At 47.3% G+C, this 21,297-nt stretch overlaps 1 protein-coding gene across 1 annotated transcript in view; it reads left to right on the top strand.

Moving 5' to 3' along the window:
* Positions 1-273: 273 nt before the first annotated feature.
* Positions 274-21,297, top strand: part of LOC138663740 (zinc finger protein 260-like) — a 50,090-nt gene continuing 29,066 nt past the window's right edge. The window contains exon 1 of the mRNA XM_069750069.1: positions 274-327. Within this exon, the coding sequence (XP_069606170.1) occupies positions 301-327 (27 nt within the window). The 5' untranslated portion in view covers positions 274-300. The remainder of the gene's footprint in view (positions 328-21,297) is intronic.

Below are 21,297 nucleotides of genomic sequence, written 5' to 3'. Positions count from 1 at the left end.
ACACCCCGTACACACACGGCTCCGCTCTGTACACACATGACTCTGCTCCATACACCTCGAACAAACGCGGCTCCGCACTGTACACCTCATACACACACGGCTCCGCTCCGTACACACGGCTCTGCTACATCCACACTGTAAACCCCTCCTGACCCCACACATAAACTTCCCCGCTCATGCAGCACCATGACAACCAGCACAGCAGAGTTCTGCACACACTGAGGCCCCTGATCATGTGACCACTGACTCCTCCCCTCCTGTGACCTCATCACAGGTCCTGTGCACACAGAGCAGCCATATATGTGGTGTGCGGCTCTGCAGGTGGAGGTAGGTCAGGTGCTGGAGATTCCCCATTACTGGGCGGCAGTAACCCCTTCAGTGCTGAGACTAGTTCAGGGCCCTTCTCCGACGGCTCATACATTGGGAGGAACAGTGTGTAGAAGAGCCGGCATTTGACTGTTAGCAGGGCGGCTATAGATAGAGGAGCACAGGGATATTGGCTGTTACTGCGCCCCCTGCTGTACAGAAAGAACAAGTGCAGGACTCAGTACAGCAGCGAGTCCCTGATACCTGAGACCGGGAACATCTCAGCGGTTTCCTCACACACAATGTCCCATTCACACTGAGCAGACTGATAACTCCACCTCTTGGAATAACTGTGGAGGAAATGGTCTGACACAGTAGTCTCAGGGGTCAGGAAGGTCAGAATGTGTCTGTCTCTTGGTGTACCTCAGCTATAATGGAGGAGGCTCTGTCTCTCGATGTACCTCAGATATAATGGGTGGCTCTGTCTCTTGGTGTACCTCAGCTATAATGGAGGAGGCTCTGTCTCTCCATGTACCTCAGATATAATGGAGGACGCTCTGTATCTCTCTTGGTGTACCTCAGATATAATGGAGGTGGCTCTGTATCTCTCTTGGTGTACCTCAGATATAATGGAGGAGGCTCTGTCTCTCTTGGTGTACCTCAGATATAATGGAGGAGGCTCTGTATCTCTTGGTGTACCTCAGCTATAATGGAGGAGGCTCTGTCTCTTGGTGTACCACAGCTATAATGGAGTTGGCTCTGTCTCTTGGTGTACCTCAGCTATAATGGAGGTGGCTCTGTCTCTCGATGTACCTCAGATATAATGGAAGAGGCTCTGTCTCTTGGTGTACCTCAGATATAATGGAGGAGGCTCTGTCTCTCTTGGTGTACCTCAGCTATAATGGAGGTGGCTCTGTCTCTTGGTGTACCTCAGCTATAATGGAGGTGGCTCTGTCTCTCGATGTACCTCAGATATAATGGAGGAGGCTCTGTCTCTTGGTGTACCTCAGATATAATGGAGGAGGCTCTGTCTCTCGATGTACCTCAGATATAATGGGTGGCTCTGTCTCTTGGTGTACCTCAGCTATAATGGAGGAGGCTCTGTCTCTCCATGTACCTCAGATATAATGGAGGACGCTCTGTATCTCTCTTGGTGTACCTCAGATATAATGGAGGTGGCTCTGTATCTCTCTTGGTGTACCTCAGATATAATGGAGGAGGCTCTGTCTCTCTTGGTGTACCTCAGATATAATGGAGGAGGCTCTGTCTCTTGGTGTACCACAGCTATAATGGAGTTGGCTCTGTCTCTTGGTGTACCTCAGCTATAATGGAGGTGGCTCTGTCTCTCGATGTACCTCAGATATAATGGAAGAGGCTCTGTCTCTTGGTGTACCTCAGATATAATGGAGGAGGCTCTGTCTCTCTTGGTGTACCTCAGCTATAATGGAGGTGGCTCTGTCTCTTGGTGTACCTCAGCTATAATGGAGGTGGCTCTGTCTCTCGATGTACCTCAGATATAATGGAGGAGGCTCTGTCTCTTGGTGTACCTCAGATATAATGGAGGAGGCTCTGTCTCTTGGTGTACCTCAGATATAATGGAGGAGGCTCTGTCTCTTGGTGTACCTCAGATATAATGGAGGAGGCTCTGTCTCTCGATGTACCTCAGATATAATGGAGGTGGCTCTGTCTCTTGGTGTACCTCAGATATAATGGAGGAGGCTCTGTCTCTTGGTGTACCACAGCTATAATGGAGTTGGCTCTGTCTCTTGGTGTACCTCAGCTATAATGGAGGTGGCTCTGTCTCTCGATGTACCTCAGATATAATGGAAGAGGCTCTGTCTCTTGGTGTACCTCAGATATAATGGAGGAGGCTCTGTCTCTCTTGGTGTACCTCACATATAATGGAGGTGGCTCTGTCTCTCTTGGTGTACCTCAGCTATAATGGAGGTGGCTCTGTCTCTTGGTGTACCTCAGCTATAATGGAGGTGGCTCTGTCTCTCGATGTACCTCAGATATAATGGAGGAGGCTCTGTCTCTTGGTGTACCTCAGATATAATGGAGGAGGCTCTGTCTCTTGGTGTACCTCAGATATAATGGAGGAGGCTCTGTCTCTTGGTGTACCTCAGATATAATGGAGGAGGCTCTGTCTCTCGATGTACCTCAGATATAATGGAGGTGGCTCTGTCTCTCGATGTACCTCAGATATAATGGAGGAGGCTCTGTCTCTTGGTGTACCTCAGATATAATGGAGGAGGCTCTGTCTCTTGGTGTACCTCAGATATAATGGAGGAGGCTCTGTCTCTTGGTGTACCTCAGATATAATGGAGGAGGCTCTGTCTCTCGATGTACCTCAGATATAATGGAGGTGGCTCTGTCTCTCGGTGTACCTCAGATATAATGGAGGAGGCTCTGTCTCTTGGTGTACCTCAGATATAATGGAGGAGGCTCTGTCTCTTGGTGTACCACAGCTATAATGGAGTTGGCTCTGTCTCTTGGTGTACCTCAGCTATAATGGAGGTGGCTCTGTCTCTCGATGTACCTCAGATATAATGGAAGAGGCTCTGTCTCTTGGTGTACCTCAGATATAATGGAGGAGGCTCTGTCTCTCTTGGTGTACCTCACATATAATGGAGGTGGCTCTGTCTCTCTTGGTGTACCTCAGCTATAATGGAGGTGGCTCTGTCTCTTGGTGTACCTCAGCTATAATGGAGGTGGCTCTGTCTCTCGATGTACCTCAGATATAATGGAGGAGGCTCTGTCTCTTGGTGTACCTCAGATATAATGGAGGAGGCTCTGTCTCTTGGTGTACCTCAGATATAATGGAGGAGGCTCTGTCTCTTGGTGTACCTCAGATATAATGGAGGAGGCTCTGTCTCTCGATGTACCTCAGATATAATGGAGGTGGCTCTGTCTCTTGGTGTACCTCAGATATAATGGAGGAGGCTCTGTCTCTCGATGTACCTCAGATATAATGGAGGTGGCTCTGTCTCTTGGTGTACCTCAGATATAATGGAGGAGGCTCTGTCTCTTGGTGTACCTCAGCTATAATGGAGGTGGCTCTGTCTCTTGGTGTACCTCAGCTATAATGGGTGGCTCTGTCTCTTGGTGTACCTCAGCTATAATGGGTGGCTCTCTCTCTCTTGGTGTACCTCAGCTATAATGGGTGGCTCTGTCTCTTGGTGTACCTCACCTATAATGGGTGGCTATGTCTCTCTTGGTGTACCTCAGCTATAATGGGTGGCTCTGTCTCTCTTGGTGTACCTCAGCTATAATGGAGGTGGCTCTGTCTCCTGGTGTACCTCAGTGAATGAGATGCCCATGTAGGGTATCCAGCCCATAAATCCAATTGTCAAAAAACTTGCTACGTGGTGCTATGTTTGAACCCATTGCTGTGCCTTGGGTCTGCACATAAAAGGTGTCTTAGAAAAGGAAGTATTTTTCTTTTAAGACCAAATCAAGCAGGTCTGGACAAAATGTCCTGGTATGGTTGTCTATGTTTGCCTCGCTGAGTAGTCTGTTGCCCTGAGGCCTTTGTCATGGGTGATAGATGTGTAGAGGCTATTGACATCCCATGTGACAAGGGTGGAGGATTTAGGTATAGAGCCCAGGGATTTAATAAGGCATATGAACTGATTGTTGTGTAGTAAAAAAGACTTTGTCTGTGTGAGAATCTGTCTAAGTACTATTGCTAATCGTTAGACACCCTCTGCCATCTATGAAAACAATAATAGTAAGGCAGAAACCATAATAACATGGGTCATCAAGTCAAAGCCATAACCCAAAGGGTATAATATGCGCAGTATATCAAGGACACTCCATAAATACTAAGCAGGACAACAACAAAAAAAGAAGTAATAGTCCTATAAAGATTATAATAAATTTTATTAAAGATACACATACAAGAACAGGTATATAGTTTAAAAATTCATATATATGAGGACAAGATGAAATGAAAGGCTCAGTGGGAACAGAAAAAAACAACACATCCATATAACTAGTAAAGTGGATATGGGAAGTAAACTCTGGACATGCTGTTAGGGTTTGTGGAACACACCGAATATATATTTATTAGAGGAAGTTGGTGCGTTCGCAACCCGGGATCCATCGTGCAGGAAAGCACCTGCAGCTAGATATGGCGGTACTATATAGCAGTATAAACAGACTCTGTTACTTCACAGAGTCTGTTAGCAAAGATAACGCTGTGCCCTGTTTGGCTCACAGAGGCACACAGCTACTTAGTAGAGCAGATGGTGGTCATGCAGTCAAATGCAAACATGAAACTCCTCGCCGGAGGTGCCAGCATTCTAGGGGCTTATTTCAGCCGGGTCCCTGAATACACACACACACAAAACTCCTCGCCGGAGGTGCCAGCATTCTAGGGGCTTATTTCAGCCGGGTCCCTGAATACACACACACACACACACACAAAACTCCTCGCCGGAGGTGCCAGCATTCTAGGGGCTTATTTCAGCCGGGTCCCTGACTGCATACAAAACATAACCACACTGGCGCTGAGCTCATATATAAATTGACACTAGCACATGGCCGTGCGGTCTTGAGAACCCTTTATAGTTGTAGCACCTACAGGACCTTCCAAGAAGGACCAATGAAAGGCTGCCACAGAACTTGATCAGGTACAGGGCCTTCCTGGAGAACCAATGGAAGTTGCTGCAGTACCTGAGCATGTGACCCTTGATCTCCACTGAGAGATCTTGCCCTGGGCATGCTCAGTGTGTGCAAAGCAGGACTTAGTCCCAGAAAAGCCTGCTCTCCGCAGACCAGTGCAGGGTACAATAGTAGAGACTGGAGAGGCAGCAGTAACCCTTTGCACAGTATCAGATTCAGTGAGATGCTGGGACCGACGTCTCCGCTGAGCAGGCTCCACTGTGGCTGATGCAGAATGGGAGACCGCAGCAGACATGGTTCGAGATTCCCCCTGTGCAGCGGCGGGAACTCGACTCCTAACACATGCTACTATTATAATTAAATGCCAAACATAAAGTGCCAGTGCTATTGCATTTCTTAGGACTTGATATTATTGGGAGGATGAAAATCCATTAGAATAAATTTAAATTGTAAAGGGCAAACCTTATACTAGTAGTAAAACACAGATCTCCACCAGAAAGTCCATGCCTGTATCAAAGAATATTCTATCACATCAGTCCAGGTTCTCACCCATAATGTCCCACTCTGAATGGTCAGCCAGCCCCAATGTGTGTTTCGTGTGGGCTTTCTCGGGGGGCTGTATCTGTCTGCATGCCAGATCTAACATATATATATATATATATATATATATATATAGCAATGACCCCAGGTGTACATCATCTGATGGATCTTAGTTGCGCATGTGTCCTGAAATGCAGCGCTTCCTATGTGATGTGGTGGGTGGGGGGGAAGTCCCCCGTGACGTCAATGACCCGCGACGTCAATGACCCGCATGCATCACATCCTGGGCGCCGTCGGCAGCACGGTGCGTGCCATCTCATCAGAGACATGCGCAGGCCACAGGACGTCACTTTGGAGACGGAGTATGCAAACCAAAGACCTCACAGGCTTGTCAGTTAGAGCTCAGTCCCATATCTAGTATGCCCGAACAGAATGCACTAAAACAGAACAAACCCTCTGATTACATCCCTCTCAGGACCTTTGCTAACAGAGGAGAATGGAAAACAAGAAAAAGCATCCCATATACTGTGATGATTATGAGTGACAACATATAAAGAGCAATATACAGTAGATGACAATAATGTGATAAGTATTTTACCATATAATCAAGGATCCCTTATTATACCCCCAATCAAAAAGTGCAATGTGCAATAGTAAAGAAAAACATAGAGAAACATATTTCCCCCATGTCATGTTAGCAACTATCAATACTATGACCAGGGAACATGTCAATAAACCATCAATAAAATGACAATAATGGTGAAAATTACAATAATCGGACCGGAAAGGTCAGAGAGGCTCGGCGCCTGCGCACTGCAGTACTTTACTCTGCCCTCAACAGGGCAGACAAAGTACGCCTGCGCTGGAGCCGCGGCGTGAAGACCAGAAGAGGACATCATGGAATGAAGATGGGAGGCGCCGGAGCGGACCTGAGACACACATCGGAGCAGGACCGCCCCTGGGTAAGTATAATCCAACCTCTTTTTCTCCTCTTTCAGGTTACATCGGGGGCTTATCTACAGCATTACAGAATGCTGTAGATAAGCCCCTGATGACAGTGAGCTTACCTCCCCATCGATTTTGGGGGTGACAGGTTCCCTTTAACCCCTTCATGACCCAGCCTATTTTGACCTTAAAGACCTTGCCGTTTTTTGCAATTCTGACCAGTGTCCCTTTATGAGGTAATAACTCAGGAACGCTTCAACGGATCCTAGCGGTTCTGAGATTGTTTTTTCGTGACATATTGGGCTTCATGTTAGTGGTAAATTTAGGTCAATAAATTCTGAGTTTATTTGTGATAAAAACGGAAATTTGGCGAAAATTTTGAATATTTTGCAATTTTCACATTTTGAATTTTTATTCTGTTAAACCAGAGAGTTATGTGACACAAAATAGTTAATAAATAACATTTCCCACATGTATACTTTACATCAGCACAATTTTGGAAACAACATTTTTTTTTTGCTAGGAAGTTATAAGGGTTAAAATTTGACCAGCGATTTCTCATTTTTACAACGAAATTTACAAAACCATTTTTTTTAGGGACCACCTCACATTTGAAGTCAGTTTGAGGGGTCTATATGGCTGAAAATACCCAAAAGTGACACCATTCTAAAAACTGCACCCCTCAAGGGCTCAAAACCACATTCAAGAAGTTTATTCACCCTTCAGGTGCTTCACAGCAGCAGAAGCAACATGGAACGAAAAAATGAAAATTTAACTTTTTTTCACATGAGCAACAGGATAAAATGGATCCTAAAATTTGTTGGGCAATTTCTCCTGAGTACACCAATACCTCACATGTGGGGGTAAACCACTGTTTGGGCACATGGTAAGGCTCGGAAGGGAAGGAGCGCCATTTGACTTTTTGAATGAAAAATTATCTCCATCATTAGCAGACACCATGTCGCGTTTGGAGAGCCCCTGTGTGCCTAAACATTGGCGCTCCCCCACAAGTGACCCCATTTTGGAAACTAGACCCCCCAAGGAACTTATCTAGATGCATATTGAGCATTTTAAACCCCCAGGTGCTTCACAGAAGTTTATAACGCAGAGCCATGAAAATAAAAAATAATTTTTCTTTCCTCAAATATGATTTTTTAGCCTGGAATTTCCTATTTTGCCAAGGGTAATAGGAGAAATTGGACCCCAAATGTTGTTGTCCAGTTTGTCCTGAGTACGCTGATACCCCATATGTGGGGGTAAACCACTGTTTGGGCGCACGGCAGGGCTCGGAAGGGAAGGCACGCCATTTGGCTTTTTAAATGGAAAATTAGCTCCAATCATTAGCGGACACCATGTCACGTTTGGAGAGCCCCTGTGTGCCTAAACATTGGAGATCTCCCAGAAATGACCCCATTTTGGAAACTAGACCCCCAAAGGAACTAATCTAGATGTGTGGTGAGGACTTTGAACCCCCAAGTGCTTCACAGAAGTTTATAACGCAGAGCCATGAAAATAAAAATAAAAAAATATTTTCTCAAAAATGATCTTTTAGCCTGCAATTTTTTATTTTCCCAAGGGTAACAGGAGAAATTTTACCCCAAAAGTTGTTGTCCAGTTTCTCCTGAGTACGCTGATACCCCATATGTGGGGGTAAACCACTGTTTGGGCACATGCCGGGGCTCGGAAGTGAAGTAGTGACGTTTTGAAATGCAGACTTTGATGGAATGCTCTGTGGGCGTCACGTTGCGTTTGCAGAGCCCCTGATGTGGCTTAACAGTAGAAACCCCCCACAAGTGACCCCATTTTGGAAACTAGACCCCGAATGGAACTTATCTAGATGTGTGGTGAGCACTTTGAACCCCCAAGTGCTTCACAGAAGTTTATAATGCAGAGCCGTGAAAATAATAAATACGTTTTCTTTCCTGAAAAATAATTATTTAGCCCAGAATTTTTTAATTTTCCCAAGGGTAACAGGAGAAATTTGACCCCAATATTTGTTGTCCAGTTTCTCCTGAGTACGGTGATACCCCATATGTGGGGGTAAACTACTGTTTGGGCACATGCCGGGGCTCAGAAGGGAAGTAGTGACTTTTGAAATGCAGACTTTGATGGAATGGTCTGCGGGTGTCACGTTGCGTTTGCAGAGCCCCTGGTGTGCCTAAACAGTAGAAACCCCCCATAAGTGACCCCATTTTAGAAACTAGACCCCCCAAGGAATTTATCTAGATATGTGGTGAGCACTTTGAACCCCCAAGTGCTTCACAGACATTTACAACGCAGAGCCGTGAAAATAAAAAATCATTTTTCTTTCCTCAAAAATGATGTTTTAGCAAGCATTTTTTTTATTTTCCCAAGGGTAACAGGAGAAATTGGACCCCAATAATTGTTGCCCAGTTTGTCCTGAGTATGCTGGTACCCCATATGTTGGGGTAAACCACTGTTTGGGCACACGTCGGGGCTCGGAAGTGAGGGAGCACCATTTGACTTTTTGAATACAAGATTGGCTGGAATCAATGGTGGCGCCATGTTGTGTTTGGAGACCCCTGATGTGCCTAAACAGTGGAAACCCCTCAATTCTACCTCCAACACTAACCCCAACACACCCCTAACCCTAATCCCAACACACCCCTAACCCTAATCACAACCCTAACCACAACCCTAATTCCAACCCTAACTGTAAGGCTATGTGCCCACGTTGTGGATTCGTGTGAGATTTTTCAGCATCATTTTTGAAAAATCCGCCGGTAAAAGGCACTGCGTTTTACCTGCGGATTTAGCGTGGATTTCCAGTGTTTTTTGTGCGGATTTCACCTGCGGATTCCTATTGAGGAACAGGTGTAAAACGCTGCGGAATCCGCACAAAGAATTGACATGCTGCGGAAAATACAACTCAGCGTTTCCGCGCGGTATTTTCCGCACCATGGGCACAGCGGATTTGGTTTTCCATAGGTTTACATGGTACTGTAAACGTGATGGAACACTGCTGCGAATCTGCAGCGGCCAATCTGCTGCGAATCCGCAGCCAAATCCGCACCGTGTGCACATAGCCTAATTCTAAAGGTATGTGCACACGCTGCGGAAAACGCTGCGTATCCGCAGCAGTTTCCCATGAGTTTACAGTTCAATGTAAACCTATGGGAAACAAAAATCACTGTACACATGCTGCGGAAAAACTGCAAGGAAACGCAGCGGTTTACATTCTGCAGCATGTCACTTGTTTCTGCGGATTCCGCAGCGGTTTTACAACTGCTCAAATAGAAAATCGCAGTTGTAAAACCGCAGTGAAATGCGCAGAAAAAACGCGGTAAATCCGCCATAAATCCGCAGCGGTGTAGCACTGAGGATTTATCAAATCCGCAGCGGAAAAATCCGCAGAGGACCAGAATACGTGTGCACATACCGAAACCCTAACCCTAGCCCTAACCCTAACCCTAACCCTATTCTAACATTAGTGGAAAAAAAAATTCTTTATTTTTTTTATTGTCCCTACCTATGGGGGTGACAAAGGGGGGGGTCATTTATTATTTTTTTTATTTTGATCACTGAGATAGATTATATCTCAGTGATCAAAATGCACTTTGGAACGAACCTGCCGGCCGGCAGATTCGGCGGGCGCACTGCGCATGCGCCCGCCATTTTGGAAGATGGCGGCGCCCAGGGAGAAGACGGACGGACCCCGGCAGGATCGGTAAGTATGATGGGGTGGGGGGAGCACGGGGGGGGGGGATCGGAGCATGGGGGGGTGGATCGGAGCGCGGGAGGGGTGGAACGGAGCACGGGGGTGGAACGGAGCACGGGGGGTGGAACGGAGCACGGGGGGTGGAACGGAGCACGGGGGTGGAACGGAGTACGGGGGGAGGTGGATCGGAGTGCAGGGGGGGTGATTGGAGCACGGGGAGGGTGATTAGAGCACGGGGGGAACGGACAAGAGCACGGGGGAGCGGAGCACAGGACAGAGGAAAGCCGGAGCAGTGTACCGGACAGATCGGAGGGCTGGGGGGGCGATCGGTGGGGTGGGGGCACATTGGTGTTTCCAGCCATGGCCAATGATATTGCAGCATCGGCCATGGCTGGATTGTAATATTTCACCAGTTATAATAGGTGAAATATTACAAATCGCTCTGATTGGCAGTTTCACTTTCAACAGCCAATCAGAGCGATCGTAGCCACGGGGGGGTGAAGCCACCCCCCTGGGCTAAACTACCACTCCCCCTGTCCCTGCAGATCGGGTGAAATGGGAGTTAACCCTTTCACCCGATCTGCAGGGACGCGATCTTTCCATGATGCCACATAGGCGTCATGGGTCGGATTGGCACCGACTTTCATGACGCCTACGTGGCGTCATGGTTCGTGAAGGGGTTAAAAAGTATGGTGAGTTATTAGGGTACAAATAGTGATGAGCAAGCATACTTGTGACAACTCGGCACTCGCCCGAGCATCTCACTGCTCGAGATGCTCTGAGCTCGCCGAGTATCTCTGGGGTTGCTTGGCACTCTTTAGAGAGCCAATGAAAATGCAGGGATTGTCTGCGACACACTGTAATGCTGCAGCCATGTTGGTTGTGGCATTACAGTGATTTATTGGCTCTCTGCTTGCCACAGTCTACTCCGGAATCAGGCAGTGTATGCAGAGGTGCTTCTGAGCTAGGTAGAGATTTGCTTGTTTCTTAGTGTAGGTATACCACAATATATTATATACATATCCATCTCAACTAATAGTCCTTCTGAGGACTAATCCAGCTGCATAGATATCAGTGCTAGGCAGGCAGTGTATGTGGCAGACTACAGTGCATATGGCAAGAGGGTCCATTCCAGTTCTGTCAGCTGCTGCTGCTTTTACAGATATTTCTAGACATAGCCTCAGATATCAGGGGCCAGGAATAATTTTTTTAATCTTAATCCTGATTATTTGCTTAAAAGCTATCCAGTGAACATTGTTTTTCTGCTCCATTTGCTTATTGGCACGGAAGAATACAGCCAAATCCTTTACATATTACAGCGCTAAAAATCCATCTATTTAAAACTGTGGTTTGTCCATCACACGGATCACATATACTGTGTTGTGAATTATGTTGTCAAGCTCCCTCCTGTGGTCATGAATGGTACTTCGGCTGGTTCTGTCCATGGGCTTCCTCTGGTGGTTGTGAGTGGAGCTGCGGCTTCTGAGTTTCCTTCCACAGGTGACGAGGTTAATTCGTTAGCTGGCTGCTCTATTTAACTCCACTTAGATCATTGCTCCATGCCACCTGTCAATGTTCCAGTATTGGTCTAGTTCTCTCCTGGATCGTTCTTGTGACCTGTCATCCCAGCAAAAGCTAAGTTCCTGCTTGTTTTTGCTTACTGGAAGCTCTGGGACGCAGAGGGAGCGCCTCCGCACCGTGAGTCGGTGCGGAGGGTCTTTTTGCGCCCTCTGCGTGGTCTTTTTGTAGATTTTTGTGCTGACCGCATAGTTACCTTTCCTATCCTCTGTCTGTTCAGTAAGTCGAGCCTCACTTTGCTAAATCTATTTCATCTCTGTGTTTGTAATTTTCATCTTTACTCACAGTCATTATATGTGGAGGGCTGCCTTTTCCTTTGGGGAATTTCTCTGAGGCAAGGCAGGCTTTATTTTTCTATCTCTAGGGCTAGCTAGTTTCTTAGGCTGTGTCGAGTTGCATAGGGAGCGTTAGGAGCAATCCACGGCTATTTCTAGTGTGTGTGATAGGATTAGGGATTGCGGTCAGCAGAGTTCCCACCTCTCAGAGCTCGTCCTATATTATTAGTAACTATCAGGTCATTCCGTGTGCTCTTAACCACCAGTTCCATTATTGTCCTTACCACCAGGTCATAACAGTACAGGTGGCCCAAAGTATTAATGCATCTCAATAGAGGGATAAGAGAAGTTCTGAGACCATTTTTTTTTTCTTTGCAGTGTGTTTTGTCTCTCTTTTCCCCTTTACCTCTGGGTGGTTCAGGATACAGGTGTAGATATGGACATTCAAGGTCTGTCCTCTTGTATGGATAATCTCACTGCAAGGGTACAAAATATTCAAGATTTTGTGGTTCAGAATCCGATGTTAGAGCCTAGGATTCCAATTCCTGATTTGTTTTTTGGGGATAGATCTAAGTTTCTGAATTTCAAAAATTATTGTAAATTGTTTCTTGCTTTGAAACCTCGCTCCTCAGGTGACCCTGTTCAACAAGTGAAAATCATTATTTCTTTGTTACGTGGCGACCCTCAAGACTGGGCATTTTCCCTTGCGCCAGGAGATCCGGCATTGCGTGATGTTGATGCGTTTTTTCTGGCACTCGGATTGCTTTATGATGAACCTAATTCAGTGGATCAGGCAGAGAAAATCTTGCTGGCTCTGTGTCAGGGTCAGGATGAGGTAGAAATATATTGTCAGAAGTTTAGGAAGTGGTCTGTACTCACTCAGTGGAATGAATGTGCCCTGGCAGCAATTTTCAGAAAGGGTCTTTCTGAAGCCCTTAAGGATGTCATGGTGGGATTTCCCATGCCTGCTGGTCTGAATGAGTCTATGTCTTTGGCCATTCAGATCGATCGACGCTTGCGTGAGCGTAAAGCTGTGCACCATTTGGCGGTATTATCTGAGCATAGATCTGAGCCTATGCAATGTGATAGGACTTTGACCAGAGCTGAACGGCAAGAACACAGACGTCGGAATGGGCTGTGTTTTTACTGTGGTGATTCCACTCATGCTATCTCCGATTGTCCTAAGCGCACTAAGCGTTTCGCTAGGTCTGCTACCATTGGTACGGTACAGTCGAAATTTCTTTTGTCCGTTACTCTGATTTGCTCTTTGTCATCCTATTCTGTTATGGCATTTGTGGATTCAGGCGCTGCCCTGAATTTGATGGACTTGGAGTTTGCTAGGCGCTGTGGTTTTTTCTTGGAGCCCTTGCAGTATCCTATTCCATTGAGAGGAATTGATGCTACGCCTTTGGCCAAGAATAAGCCTCAGTACTGGACCCAATTGACCATGTGCATGGCTCCTGCACATCAGGAGGATATTCGCTTTTTGGTGTTGCATAATCTGCATGATGTGGTCGTTTTGGGGTTGCCATGGCTACAGGTCCATAATCCAGTATTGGATTGGAAATCTATGTCTGTGTCCAGCTGGGGTTGTCAGGGGGTACATGGTGATGTTCCATTTTTGTCTATTTCGTCATCCACCCCTTCTGAAGTCCCGGAGTTTTTGTCAGATTACCGGGATGTATTTGATGAGCCCAAATCCAGTGCCCTACCTCCTCATAGGGATTGCGATTGTGCCATCAATTTGATTCCTGGTAGTAAGTTTCCTATGGGCCGACTGTTCAATTTATCTGTGCCAGAGCACGCCGCTATGCGGAGTTATGTAAAGGAATTCTTGGAGAAGGGTCATATTCGCCCGTCGTCGTCACCATTGGGAGCAGGGTTCTTTTTTGTGGCCAAGAAGGATGGTTCTTTGAGACCTTGTATTGACTACCGCCTTCTTAATAAGATCACAGTCAAATTTCAGTACCCTTTGCCGCTGCTGTCGGATTTATTTGCTCGGATTAAGGGGGCTAGTTGGTTCACCAAGATAGATCTTCGTGGTGCGTATAATCTTCTGCGTATTAAACAGGGCGATGAATGGAAAACAGCATTTAATACGCCCGAGGGCCATTTTGAGTACCTGGTTATGCCATTCGGGCTTTCCAATGCTCCATCAGTATTTCAGTCCTTTATGCATGACATCTTCCGAGAGTACCTGGATAAATTCCTGATTGTATATTTGGATGATATTTTGGTCTTCTCGGATGATTGGGAGCCTCACTTTGAAGCAGGTCAGAATGGTGTTCCAGGTCCTTCGTGCAAATTCTTTGTTTGTGAAGGGGTCAAAGTGTCTCTTTGGAGTTCAGAAGGTTTCATTTTTGGGTTTCATTTTTTCCCCTTCTACTATCGAGATGGACCCTGTTAAAGTCCAGGCCATTTATGATTGGACTCAGCCGACATCTGTGAAGAGTCTGCAAAAGTTCCTGGGCTTTGCTAATTTTTATCGTCGCTTCATCAGTAATTTTTCTAGTGTTGCTAAACCGTTGACTGATTTGACCAAGAAGGGTGCTGATGTGGTCAATTGGTCTTCTGCGGCTGTGGAAGCTTTTCAGGAGTTGAAGCGTCGTTTTTCTTCTGCCCCTGTGTTGTGCCAGCCAGATGTTTCGCTTCCGTTTCAGGTCGAGGTTGATGCTTCTGAGATTGGAGCAGGGGCTGTTTTGTCGCAAAGAAGTTCTGATGGCTCGGTGATGAAACCATGTGCCTTCTTTTCTAGAAAGTTTTCGCCTGCTGAGCGCAATTATGATGTTGGCAATCGAGAGTTGTTGGCCATGAAGTGGGCATTCGAGGAGTGGCGTCATTGGCTTGAAGGAGCCAAGCATCGCGTGGTGGTCTTGACGGATCACAAGAATTTGACTTATCTTGAGTCTGCCAAATGGTTGAATCCTAGACAGGCTCGTTGGTCGCTATTTTTCTCCCGTTTTTCTCCCTTTTTTCTCCCGTTTTGATTTTGTTGTAGAACCTTCCAGGCTCTAAGAATGTGAAGGCTGATGCCCTGTCAAGGAGTTTTGTGCCCGACTCTCCGGATGTTCCTGAGCCGGCGGGTATTCTCAAAGAGGGGGTAATTTTGTCTGCCATCTCCCCTGATTTGCGGCGGGTGCTGCAAAAATTTCAGGCTGATAGACCTGACCGTTGCCCAGCGGAGAAACTGTTTGTCCCTGATAAATGGACTAGTAGAGTTATCTCTGAGGTTCATTGTTCGGTGTTGGCTGGTCATCCTGGAATCTTTGGTACCAGAGATTTGGTGGCTAGATCCTTTTGGTGGCCGTCTTTGTCGTGGGATGTGCGTTCTTTTGTGCAGTCCTGTGGGACTTGTGCTTGGGCTAAGCCCTGCTGTTCTCGTGCCAGTGGGTTGCTTTTGCCCTTGCCGGTCCCGAAGAGGCCCTGGACGCATATCTGTATGGATTTTATTTCGGATCTCCCTGTCTCTCAAAAGATGTCGGTCATTTGGGTGGTTTGTGATCGCTTCTCTAAGATGGTCCATTTGGTACCCTTGTCTAAATTGCCTTCCTCCTCTGATTTGGTGCCATTGTTTTTCCAGCATGTGGTTCGTTTACATGGCATTCCGGAGAACATCGTTTCGGACAGAGGTTCCCAGTTTGTTTCGAGGTTTTGGCGAGCCTTTTGTGCTAGGATGGGCATTGATTTGTCTTTTTCCTCGGCTTTCCATCCTCAGACAAATGGCCAAACCGAACGAACTAATCAGACTTTGGAAACATATCTGAGATGCTTTGTTTCTGCTGATCAGGATGATTGGGTGTCCTTTTTGCCTTTGGCTGAGTTCGCCCTTAATAATCGGGCCAGCTCGGCTACTTTGCTTTCGCTGTTTTTCTGCAATTCTGGTTTCCATCCTCGTTTCTCTTCAGGGCAGGTTGAGTCTTCGGACTGTCCTGGTGTAGATACTGTAGTGGATAGGTTGCAGCAGATTTGGACTCATGTAGTGAACAATTTGACATTGTCCCAGGAGAAGGCTCAACGTTTCGCTAACCGCCGGCGCTGTGTGGGTCCCCGACTTCGTGTTGGGGATTTGGTTTGGTTGTCGTCTCGTTATGTTCCTATGAAGGTTTCCTCTCCTAAGTTTAAGCCTCGTTTCATTGGTCCGTATAAGATTTCTGAGGTTATCTATCCTGTGTCGTTTCGTTTGACCCTTCCAGCTTCTTTTGCCATCCATAATGTATTCCATAGGTCATTGTTGCGGAGATACGTGGCGCCTGTGGTTCCATCCGTTGATCCTCCTGCCCCGATGTTGGTTGAGGGGGAGTTGGAGTATGTGGTGGAGAAGATTTTGGATTCTCGTATTTCGAGACGGAAACTCCAGTACCTGGTCAAGTGGAAGGGTTATGGTCAGGAAGATAATTCCTGGGTCTTTGCCTCCGATGTTCATGCTGCCGATCTGGTTTGTGCCTTTCATTTGGCTCGTCCTGGTCGGCCTGGGGGCTCTGGTGAGGGTTCGGTGACCCCTCCTCAAGGGGGGGGGGTACTGTTGTGAATTCTGTTGTCAAGCTCCCTCCTGTGGTCATGAATGGTACTTCGGCTGGTTCTGTCCATGGGCTTCCTCTGGTGGTTGTGAGTGGAGCTGCGGCTTCTGAGTTTCCTTCCACAGGTGACGAGGTTAATTCGTTAGCTGGCTGCTCTATTTAACTCCACTTAGATCATTGCTCCATGCCACCTGTCAATGTTCCAGTATTGGTCTAGTTCTCTCCTGGATCGTTCTTGTGACCTGTCTTCCCAGCAGAAGCTAAGTTCCTGCTTGTTTTTGCTTGCTGGAAGCTCTGGGACGCAGAGGGAGCGCCTCCGCACCGTGAGTCGGTGCGGAGGGTCTTTTTGCGCCCTCTGCGTGGTCTTTTTGTAGATTTTTGTGCTGACCGCAAAGTTACCTTTCCTATCCTCTGTCTGTTCAGTAAGTCGGGCCTCACTTTGCTAAATCTATTTCATCTCTGTGTTTGTAATTTTCATCTTTACTCACAGTCATTATATGTGGGGGGCTGCCTTTTCCTTTGGGGAATTCCTCTGAGGCAAGGTAGGCTTTGTTTTTCTATCTCTAGGGCTAGCTAGTTTCTTAGGCTGTGTCGAGTTGCATAGGGAGGGTTAGGAGCAATCCACGGCTATTTCTAGTGTGTGTGATAGGATTAGGGATTGCGGTCAGCAGAGTTCCCACGTCTCAGAGCTCGTCCTATATTATTAGTAACTATCAGGTCATTCCGTGTGCTCTTAACCACCAGGTCCATTATTGTCCTTACCACCAGGTCATAACAATACTGTAAGTGCGCTCAAAATTCTGCAATTTTGTTGCAGTGTGTTAGCGAAGTTATTGACACCAGTTTGCTGTTAAAAATAGTTACCTACAGGCCAGCTATGTAAAATTGTGGTTTGTCCGTCACACAGATCACATATAAGTTCGCTCCAAATTCAGCCATTTGTAGTGAATTTGAAAAATAATGTCCTCCATTTAAAATGGGCAAGGCGCGTGGCAAGGGAGAGGGAACTGGACGTGATGGTGCATGCAGAGGCCGAAGGCAAGCTGAAATTGTGCCACAACAAACACCCACATCTTCTCGCCCAAACTTCCTGTCCCAATTACTTGTGGACCGCAGCACACCACTATTGAACGCAGAGCAGTGTCAAAAGGTTGTTGGTTGGATAGCGGAAAATGCTTCCAGTCACTTTGCCACCACCACCCTGTCTTCCACATGGTCATGTCTCAGTAGCCGTGAGTCTGGATCGCATATTCCTCACCCTGATCCTTCTTCCTCCCACCATGCCGAGTGCCCGGAGACAACTGATCCCACACTTGGACACTCCAAAGAGCTGTTTACTTTTCCACTTATAGATTCAGGCCCGTCGCCCGATCCACTTGAAGCTGGGCAAGAGGAGATCACATGTAGCTATGGCCAAATATTTGAGCAGCCACAGTCACACGAAGTCGACGGTGGGAAAGTGTCACAAGAGGTGTACGATGATGAGACACAATTGCCAGAAAGTCAGGAGGAGGACCAGGGTGCGGAAGTGGAAGACGAGGTGGTGGATGATATAGTAACTGACCCAACTTGGCAGGAGGACATGCAGAGCGAGGACAGCAGCATACAGGGGGAGGGAGGTCTAGCACCCTAACAGGTAGGAAGAAGCAGTGTGGTGGCTGCAGACAGAAGGCGGGCAACCGTTCCCCGTAACACCAACACGACGGAAGTTGCCAGTACAACTGTTAGGTCTTCCCAAGTCTGGTTGTTTTTTAAAGACTCTGCCGATAGCCCCATAAAGGCACCCCCTGCCAGGCCAGCATCAGCAGGGGTAGCAAAACTACCAGCCTTACCACCACCAGCATGATCAGGCACATGGCAGCAAAAACCCCCACTTTGTGGGCTGAACTCCAGGATCCAGGAACAGTGTCTGCGGGTGACACCACTGTTTTTTCCGCTGTTCTGTGTGCAAGCCAATCCCCTGTCCATGCATGGTGCATGCGAAGATGCCTCCTACCCTGCACCTGTCTTTGCACACACTCAACTAGCACCAGTAGCAAACATAGCCACATCCTTTTCCCAGCAAAGCATTCAGTTGTCCATACCGCAGTCCTTAAAATGCAAGCGCAAATACGCAGCAAACGCCCCACAGGCCACACTACTAAATTCTCACATTTTTTGACTGCTTGCTCTCGAAATGTTGCCTTTTAGGCTCGTGGAGACGGAAGCTTTCCGCAACCTGATGGTGGTGGCCGTCCATCAGTACTCAGTCCCCAGCTGCCACTATTTCTCCCGGTGTGCCGTCCCCGCATTACACAAGCATGTGTACCACAACATTAGCCATGCCCTCAACAATGCAGTTACTGGGAAAGTCCACCTAACCACGGACACATGGACAAGAGCTTGTGGGCACACTGGGTTAACAAAGTGGAAGCTGGGACCCAGTCAGACCTTGGGATGGAACATGTCTTCCCGATGCCGAGGATTGCGGGCCCTACGTCAATCAGGGTTGCAACCACAGTCTACAGCTCGTGCACTTCATTCTCCTCCTCCTCTTCAGCATCCATCTCCGAAATAACCACATCAGTCACAAGCTGGAAGCACTGCAGCACTGCCTCAGTCAAGCGGCAACAGGCTGTGCTGAAACTAATATGCTTAGGTGACAAACAGCACAATGCTGAAGTTGTGGACAGCTCTGAAAGAGCAGGCAGCTCTGTGGCTGACACCGCTGAACCTAAAGCCGGGCATGGTCTTGTGTGTGACAATGGCCGGAACCTGGTGGCAGCTCTGAGGCAAGGCAAGCTCACACACGTACCATGCCTGGTCCATGTGCTTAACTTCGTGGTTCGGCGGATTCTGAAAACCTAACCGGAGCTGCCAGTCTCTACTTGTCAAAGTATGCCGCCTGTGTGCCCATTTTAGAAAGTCAGTCACAGTTTCCGCTGCCCTTGCCGTGCTTCAGCAGCGTTTGCAGCTTCCAGTTTACAGACGGATGTGTGATGTTCCCACGCGTTGAAACTCTACACTGCAGATGTTGGGATGGATTTGTGAGCAGAAGAAGGCAGTTGTTGACTACCAGCATCAACAAGGCCGTCGGTATTCAGTTCAGAATCCACATATAAGACCTCAGGAGTAGACATGTGTCAGACATATGTACCATCCTCCAAAACTTTGAAGACTCCACCAAGATGGTGAGCGGCGATGATGCCATAATTGGCATCACCATCCCTCTTCTCTGTGTTCTGAAATGCTCTCTGCTCACAATCAAAGAGGATGCATTGCAGGCGGAGCACGGTGAGATGGAGCAAGGAACCATACAGAGTGATTACACACAGCCCAGCCTCATCTCATCCCAAAGTGGACTGGGTGACAATGAGGAAGAGGAGGAGGAAGAACAGGAGCTAGTTCCATGCGCTATAGACGGTACTACCTGCACAACTGTCATACCGTCTGTGCAGCATGGATAGCCTGAGCACAGGGAGGAAATGGAGGAGGAGAGCATGGTCAGTTGTCCTTTTGGTGAGGACACTGAAGTCTTGCCTGTTAGCAGTCTGGCACGCATGGCTGACTTTATGTTACTCTGCCTTTCTCGTGACCCTTCAAAATTTTGGGTGACACTCATTACTGGTTGGTGACACTTCTAGACCCACATTTACAAGGATAACTTTCTATCTCTTATTCCCCAGGTGGACAGATCTACTAAAATGGGGCAGTACCAGAAGACCCTTGTTGCAGAAGTATTAAAAAAATTCCCATCTGAAAACGCTGGCGGCAGAGGTCATAGTTCGTTGGACAACCAAGGAGTACAGGCGAGAGGGACACAACTTCTATCCAGCAGAGGAAGTGGAACACTGTCAAAGTTCTGGGAGAGTTTTCTTAGACCCTCCTATCGCACAGGCCCTGAGGCGCGGGTTGCTCTCACAAGGAGTGCAAAGTTTGGGAAGATGCTGAGGTCATACCTTGCTGACTGTACCAACGTCCTCTGTGATTCCTCTGTGCCTTATAATTATTGGGTATCCAAGCTAGACACATAGCATGAACTGGATCGCTTCGCCTTGGAGGTCCTGGCCTGCCCTGCCACTAGCGTTTTGTCAGAGCGGGTTTTTAGTGCCGCTTGGGAAATTATAACTGATAAGTGCATCCGCCTGTCAACTGAAAATGCTGACAGGCTCATAAAAAAAGAACAAGGGCTGGATTGGGCAAGACTTCTCAACACCTCCGAATGATAGCAGCGTAACATAAACACAAATCCAGTGTCTTTTTTGGGAGTTCTATTCCCAAGCACCTCTTCACACCCACATATGGGTATATGCTTCCTGATTTTGGCTTTTTGCTGTTGTCCTCCTCCTTCTCCTCATCTTCCAACAACATATCACCAGAGTGACTGTGGTCTGTGATACAACACTCACATCATTTTTTTAAAGGGTGTTTATGATGCCTGTAAAAATATTTGTTATACAGTATGTTCATACATACCTCCAGGGGTAAATGTTTGTCAGCCCATACACTTAGTGCATGGGCATTACAAGTATAGGAGACCCGCTCCTTTCTAATGAGAACAATTTTTTATAAGGCCCTCCATGCCTCTTCCAAGGGGCAATGGAGTGCCTCCAAATTTTTGGCAGCCCTTGCATTCACTGCATAGGAAAACACTATGAGAGACCCACTTCCTAATAATGGGAACATTGTATTAAGGAGACCCTCCTGTTCGTCTCTTCAAAGGGTTATCGGGGTGCGTCCATATTTTGGGCAGCCCTGCCACTCACTGCATGCACAATAACAGTATAGGAGTCCCACTGTTTACTAATGGGAACAACAAAGCATGGCCAGCTCATGGCTCTCTAAGAATAGT

Source organism: Ranitomeya imitator, chromosome 2 (assembly GCF_032444005.1).
Source record: "Ranitomeya imitator isolate aRanImi1 chromosome 2, aRanImi1.pri, whole genome shotgun sequence".
NCBI lineage: Eukaryota > Metazoa > Chordata > Amphibia > Anura > Dendrobatidae > Ranitomeya > Ranitomeya imitator.
The sequence above is the reverse complement of the archived record's forward strand: the minus strand, read 5'-3'. Positions and strand labels throughout refer to the sequence as shown.